At 42.7% G+C, this 8,008-nt stretch overlaps 1 protein-coding gene across 1 annotated transcript; it reads left to right on the top strand.

The window, feature by feature from the left end:
* Positions 1-247: 247 nt before the first annotated feature.
* LOC123993958 (V-set and immunoglobulin domain-containing protein 1-like) lies at positions 248-4,639 on the top strand. The gene is made up of 7 exons (XM_046296442.1): positions 248-460; positions 658-821; positions 1,886-2,090; positions 3,450-3,608; positions 3,709-3,825; positions 3,935-4,070; positions 4,174-4,639. Exons 1-7 carry the CDS (start codon positions 400-402, stop codon positions 4,322-4,324), a joined length of 993 nt encoding a protein of 330 aa, XP_046152398.1. The 5' UTR covers positions 248-399; the 3' UTR covers positions 4,325-4,639.
* The last annotated feature ends 3,369 nt before the right edge of the window (positions 4,640-8,008 follow it).

The raw sequence follows: 8,008 nt of genomic DNA on the forward strand, positions 1-8,008 counted from the left end.
CTGTGTAGTACAGTATGGTGCAAAGTGCAAAGACATCAATTCAATTGTGTTATATATTCTTTAGCACAGACATCATGGCCTGCCTGTAAGTCTAAACATTGAAGTATGAACAAATAGCAGTCATTTGGAAATGCAATTCCTCATTTTGAAAGATAACAGTCAGAGAGTGTTCCCGCCCAGTCTAGGTGATATGGCAAATATGGCTGTGCAAACACCCCCACGATTCCTACAGGCACAAAATCAGCCTGACCACTACTACAGTGTCACCACGGGCTAATACAGTACACTCTGCCTGGCCGTTGCCCATTACTCCTTAGTTGATAGGTAAGGACTGAGAGAGGTGAGGGCTTTCTCAGGTACTGCTACGATAACGCTCTCGGCTGCCTTATTGAACGACACATGAACAGTTCCTTTAAAATGTCCCCTCCACTGAGAATGGCGCTGCTGTTCAGCATGATGGGTGGGTAACTATGCGTTCGTTCCTGTGCTATACCTTTTTTTTGAAACAATAATGATGAAGTATTGTGGACCTACTGTATATATCTTGGCCTTACACGTTGGAGTGCGACATATTTGAGATTAAAGGATCATGTTCAAGCAGAGGAAAATGCTCATAAAAGTAAAAACAATATGTGTTTTCAGTCTTTTTTTTTCTAGGATGTGGGCATTTAATCACAGTGACGGTCCCCGAGAAGTTTATGACCGTGACAAACGGTCAAAGTGCTCTTCTCCAGTGCACGTTTGTTACCACCGTGCAGAACACCAGCGACATCATCATCCAGTGGAGTTTTGTTGCCAAAACCTCCAATGTGCCACAGCAGGTATGTAGGCTGACGCTACTATGTCCTATGTTGCCACATGATCACACTCCCTCTGTGTCCTCACTGTCACCTGGACCGTTGTACACACCTAGTGTTGCCAAAGGATATTGTCCTGTTCATGGACAAGAGTGCCAAAGGCAATGTTATCGTACTTACATGGGATTTACAAAGACGTCTGAATTTGAACATGCGTGATCAAACTGCTTTCGGGTGTACATGGGAGTTCAGGAGAGTCATTGCAGTTGACGGGCATGCTGTTGGATGGCATGACTTCCCATGATTTGATCGAAGGATCGATGATTTGATTTGTTTTATAAGTACAGTGTCGTGCATCTTCTGGATGCCCACATGGGCATATCAGACACTGCATTTTCTGTAGCAAAATAAAATCATTATGTCTACATGAGCAGACATACATATACAGTATATAAACATACGTTCATGCATCAGTGAAAACTATTGAGAGAACAAATCAAAAATACAACTGATCTTGTCTTCCAAGCTGGAGATACAATTTGCAACCAGGAATGCTTCTTTCCTCGAAAACCATTCAAGTTTTTCTAATTCAGAACAGTTCCTGTTGTCTTTGCAACATTTTATCAAACAGTACAGCTCTCAAATCATCACATAAAGTACAATAAATTAAGAAGTGCAGTTCATTCTGGACCTCCCCTCAATCACAAAACAGTACATCATCGCTCTTGATTGCTGTGCTTCCGTATTTTCATAAAAGCCAAGGCAGGTACTATTCAATATGGTGTTTGCTCTTGAGCGCCCATTTTGTGACACACCTTGGAACGACAAAAAAAAAGCACAGTCACCAGAGCACAAGTGGCTCCCTGCCCTCTTACCGGAGGCAATGTTACAGTAGAGCAGAACCTCAGACCTCAGGATCCTCACGTCACGCAGTCTCACTCACACTTGGGGTTGCTCCCACTTCCCTGCCGCATTGTAACTTGATTCTGTAGAATGAGTAGGTCTCTGAAATATCAGCACGAAATCTGTTGGTTGTCCCGTGGTTGTTTTTATGTAAGCTCTAAAACATTCTTGCTGTTACATTCTAGGTGTATTACTCTCAGTCAGGAGAGGACGTTATTTCGAAACCGTATGAAGGCAGGTTGAATGCTCCCACCTATCCAGCTACTAGCAATGCCTCAATAACAATAAGCAACATGCAAGTGTCAGATGCAGGGGCCTACACCTGCGAAGTCCACAACTTCCCTGATGTCAATGGGCAGACTGAGGCCACTATCATTGTCAACATTCTTGGTAAGTTCTGTTTTACATTTGGTCAAATGCTTTGAAATGAGTCATGGTTTACTTCATAAATGAATACAATGATGTCACATGTAATCATTGAATTGAAGTAAATCTTCTTCCTATTTCAGTGTCACCACAACACACGGGCAGATCTATGAAATAGTTTCACTGTTTTTGCTAGTCTGAGTTTGGTGATCGTTGAATTACATGCCTTCTGTGATTCCACTCATCCACAGAGTTACCAGGACAACCTTGCAGGCCTCAGTGTCCACAATAGTTTCCATGGGAACTGGAGCAGACTAGTATCTTCATTGTCAGTGTCAGAAATTAGAACAGGAACACCGGAGTACAAGGCCGTCTTCCGACATGTCTCGTACTCCTCAGGAATAGACTGGAGAGACACATGACTTTTTCAGATGAAATGAATGATTCCCAGTTTGATAAAGCAGAGAGGTTGTAGTGAAGCATTATGGTGAAGGTAATACGCGGTATTCAGTCCTACCATGGAAATGGTCTTGGCCTTTTTGTTTCTCATGCTGTGTTGATATACACATTTGACTGTAACAATGGCTGCACATCTTACCAATATAGCATTGTCTTAATTGGTCATGTCTGTTGTATAAATTCATCATCTTTGCCACCGTAAACCCTGCCGGTATCATTGTGTACAGTACAATGCCACCTTTGTCACCATTGCAAAGCATAAGAAACACTCAGGGCGATGACATCCAGCTTCACTAGAATGCTCATGTATGAATGTACCACTGTAACGACTCGTATCAATCAATCATCCAGTGTTCTGCATTCCAACGTCAACGGTACCTAGTACTAGACCAAATCCTGAGTGTTAAAAACCCCAAGTAGGGCCAGAGCGCTGGCCTACAGTTGAATTTGTAGTTGACAGAGTGTTTTGCTGTGTATGGTGTATAACGTACAGATTCATCATTGATCGCTCATGAACTGCCCTTTTCTACCTGTATATATTGCATATGTTCTTTGTCTATGTTTGATCATATTTTTTTAAATCTATGAATAGAGCCACAACCAAAATGTCCCCACCAGAATAATAAAGTAATTATTTTAAATAGCTCGCTACTGGTCCAGGGCAAAGTGTTGACTTTTATGTCTAACTTGGCCATACCATTTGGGCACTTTCTCTGATTGCCGGTAGTTGGATCAACTGGGTCCAGCTTGCAGCATATTACGTAAGCTTAACTCTTGCTCTCTCTCTCTCTCTCTCTCTCTCTCTCTCTCTCTCTCTCTCTCTCTCTCTCTCTCTCTCTCTCTCTCTCTCTCTCTCTCTCTCTCTCTCTCTCTCTCTCTCTCTCTCTCTCTCTCTCTCTCTCTCTCTATTACATGGTCTGTAAGAGAGGCCATCTGTGCCCTTCTGTGCTGTCCATGGTGATGTGGAGTCTGGTCACCTGGTTACCCTCACCTGCCACAGTGAGCGGGGAAGCCCCACCCCCACCTATACCTGGATCAGAGTGGATCAGGACAAGACCAAGACACCTGTAATGGGGAACCCTGGTGAGTTGCCATACTGTAACACACATTCCCCATCACTCTGTTGTTCTCTGATTCGTTAGAATGCTTTTGCTAGACTTGTGTTCTTTCTCTTTCTTTTCAGATCCGAATATAGGATCCTTGTATTTCCAAAACATATCCCAGTTTGAGTTTGGAGAGTATTGTTGCAGTGCCTCTAACGCTGTAGGATCTGCTACTTGCACCGTGGAGCTCAGCCATGGTATGGGTAATATATACGTATACTGTTGTTTCGACTTTTATTGATTGCGGCTATATAATCTTTAAACACACTGCTGTAACTAATCTTACCAATAACCCACCATTAACAGAGCTAGGTGATGGGGCCATTGCTGGTGCAGTCATTGGAGCACTTCTTGGAGCTGTCCTTATTATCCTTATTATCTGGTACATGACACACTCCATGAAGAAGCAGAAATACAAGGCTTCAAAGGCAACAGAGATGCAGTGAGTGATTATGATTTGTGCTGCACTTTTAACGCATTCACAGACAATACAATTCAAATGTGTGGTGCAGTGTCTTACCGACAGTTTCCTTTCCCCCCGCCAGAGCCATCCCTAAGAGTTCGGCCACAGTGGCGTATGAAGGCGTCCCTACCAGGGAGAGTGGCCATCAAGCCTATGTGACCTCCGGAGGGGTTCCCATGGCAACAAACAGCCACGTCCATTCTGACGCTGACGGAGAGCGGGCCGAAGCTTAGGAGAGGCCTGACATGCTTCTGGGGTGACATCACTACTCTGAAAAACAATGCTCCACTGAAGTTTGTGTTTTTGTATAATGTTTTTTTTAAGTCACAATTTAAGTAATGGTTCATATTTGTTTTATGTGATATAAGGAATTCCAATTGTCTTGATTTCACACACAAAAAAAATACAAATCACTCTACACCCTGATTAATGTGGTAATCCACCCATTCCCTGACAAAATGTTTATTCCCATTTCATATACATTGTGACAAATCTAACCAATGCTCATCCATGCTTTCTGGAAGAAAATAAATACAAATTCAATTTTGCATAACTGAGACAAGTGTTTAATTACTAATGTGGATATACACATAGTCTGGAATGACATGGGGTAAATCCTGATATGTTTGGTCTGAAATGACTGTGATGACTCCCTGTGGCCTTTCCAGGAAACCTGAGGAGAGCAACATGAAAGTAGCACAGCCAATCAGAGGTGGCCTCTACCACTTGACCTTAACACCTTGCTGCTGTCTCCAAGAAATACATTTCTAAGAATGAGCCCATGGAGAAAAATAATGGTGTAAAAGACTAGAATAGAGCTCCGTGTTAATGTTCTGTTAATCCTTCACCTTTTTCATTATCAGGAGAGAGAGAGAGCTGTGTGAGTACAGAGTCCATCTGATCCCACAGTCACGATTCAGATATGCATGAAAATAGAGGTGTGGACCTTTAAGTCTCTGGTGCGTACAGATGGATACAGATGGCCCGGATACAGATGGCCCGAACAGAAAGGAAAAACATTGTTGTCAAATATTATGCCACATACTGATTCAAAGACAGTGTTAATGACCAGTAGGGGGAGCTGAAAGGCCAGAAGTGATGTCACTACTAACAAAATCACAGGAAAATTAACTGACATTAGAGCCAGATACATACACAGATAAGATACATTTTTGTTAAAGGGGCACCTGCCCCTTTTCCCTCCCACTCGCCAAGTGCCCTTTCAGGGGGTAGTATGTATACAGTGCGTTCAGAAACTATTCACACCCCTTACCTTTTTCCACATTTAGTGGTGTTACAGCCTGAATTTAAAATGGATTCAATTTAGATCTTTGTTAGGTCACTGGCCTACACACAATACCCCATAATGTCAAAGTGCAATGATGTTTTAGGGAATTTTTACAAATTAATACAAAATGAAAAGCTGAAATGTATTGAATCAATAAGTACTCAACCCCTTTGTCATGGCAAGCCTAAATAAGTTCAGGAGTAAAAATATGCTTAACAAGTCACATAAGTTGCATGGACTTGCTCTGTGTGCAATAAGAGTTTAAAATAATTTCTAATGACTGCCTTATCTCTGTACCCCACACATACAGATAATTGTAAGGTCCTTCAGTCGAGCAGTGAATTTCAAGCACAGATTCAACCACAAAGACCAAGGAGGTTTTCAAATGCTGAAAGCAAAGCATTGTTTGTGGCAAATCCAATACAACACATAATTGAGTACCATTGAGTACCACTTTCTATATTTTCAAGCACAGTGGTGGCTGTATCATGTTATGGCAGGGATGCAACTTTCACTGGGGATGGGGGGACATGTCATTTTTGTCCCCCTCAGTTTTATCATGGGGGGGGGGGACACAACGGTGTGCTTTAGGACCACGCAGACTCCTCCGAGCATCGTGTAGGTGGTTTGGAGTGTTTATCCGACTGGATACAACAACAAAAAACACATCTAAAAACCAAAGTTGCAGTGCTGTGATATGGGTATGCTTGTAATTGTTAAGGACTGGGGAGTTTTTCTGGATTAAACGTAATGGAGTTACACACAGGCAGAATCCTAGAGGTAAACCTGGTTCAGTCTGCTTTCCACCAGACACTGGGAGATGAGTTCACCTTTCAGCAGGACAATAACCTAAAACACCAGGCCAAATCTACACTGGAGTTGCTTCCCAAGAAGACACTGAATGTTCCTGAGAGGCCGAGGTAGTTTTGACATAAATCTACTTGGAAATCTATGGCAAGACCTGAGAATGGTTGTCTTGCGATGATAAACAACCATTTGACAGAGCTTGAAGAATTTTGAGGGGTGTGAATACTTATGTAAATTAGATATTTAATTTTCAATACATTTGCAGAAATGTCTAAAAACATGTTTTCACTTTGTCATTATGCGATATTGTGTCTTGATGGGTGAGAAAAATAATACATTTAATAAATGTTGAATTCAGGCTGTAACAACATATTAGTAAATACAAGTTTAAATTGAGGATAGTCTGATGGGTGAAAAGGTCAAGGGTTATGAATACTTTCTGAAGGCACTGTATGTTTTTTTGTATACAGTTTTTGTCATCGTTCTGAACACAGTGAGTTGACTCTTCACATGGGATGATTTCACTGAACAACAAAAGAAAGGGAATATTGAATGATCCCCAATGATCCATCGCATCTCCCAAAAACATTTTCAACATACATCTGTAAAATGATAGTCCAGAAACTAAAGCTTTGGTTGTCTTCCTCTCAGGCTTCCATGTCTTCTCCCTGCACCTCCTCAATGTCCACCTCTTGAACATCAGCCTCTGAGGCCTCATCTTCACTGTCACTTTCCAACCTTGTTGAGGACGGCTCGTTGTCAGGCTCAAAAAGCCTCAAATTTGCCTGGATGGCCACCAATTTTTTCACTCTTGTGTTGGTCAACCTGTTGCCTGCTTTGGTGTGTGTGTTCCCAAACAAGGACCAGATGCGCTCTGAGGCGGCTGATGATGGTGGGATTTTGATGAGGGAGGCAACAGGGGAAAGAGCCTCAGTCCTATGTTGGCACGACTGTCATATTGCATCCTCATCCCAAAGCCCTTGCTTGGAAGTGTATTTCGCCAGACTGCCAAGAACCCTGCCCTCATCCAGGCCAAGGTGGGGAGACATGGTAGTGATGACACCATAGACCTCGTTGATCTCTGCACCAGACAGGATGCTCTTGCCAGCATACTCTCCATGTCAAACATGATGACAACACCACGCCAATGGGTGTTGCTGGGCAGCTTCAGTGTGGTGCTCTTATTCTTCTCACTTTGCTTGGTGAGGTAGATTGCTGCTGTAACTTGATGACCCTTCACATACTTAAAACATTTACTTGGCTCTCTTGTAGAAAATATTCATTGTTTTCAGTGCCGTGATGTCCTTGAGGAACAGACTCAATGCATGAGCAGCACAGCCAATGGGTGTGATGTGAGGGTAGGACTCCTCCACTTTAGACCAAGCAGCCTTCATGTTCGCAGCATTGTCTGTCACCAGTGCAAATACCTTATGTGGTCGAAGGTGACTGCCTTCAGCACATCTACAATGTAGAGACATGTTTGTCTGTCATCTCTTGTGTCTGTGCTCTAGCAGAATACTGGGTTGAGGGGTGGAGATGATGTAGTTCATTATTCCTTGCCCACGAACATTCGACCACCCATCAGAGATGATTACAACACAGTCTGCTTTCTCTATGATTTTCTTGACCTTCACTTGAACTCTGTTGAACTCTGCATCCATCTGGTTGGAGGGATGTATGCTGGGTGAAGAACATTCAGAAATTTCTTCCAATACACATTGCCTGTGAGCATCAGAGGTGAACCAGTTGCATACACAGCTCGAGCAAGACATTCATCAGCATTTCTCAGACTACGTTCCTCCATTGAGTCAAAAAACTACTG

Source organism: Oncorhynchus gorbuscha, linkage group LG02, assembly GCF_021184085.1.
Source record: "Oncorhynchus gorbuscha isolate QuinsamMale2020 ecotype Even-year linkage group LG02, OgorEven_v1.0, whole genome shotgun sequence".
Lineage (NCBI taxonomy): Eukaryota > Metazoa > Chordata > Actinopteri > Salmoniformes > Salmonidae > Oncorhynchus > Oncorhynchus gorbuscha.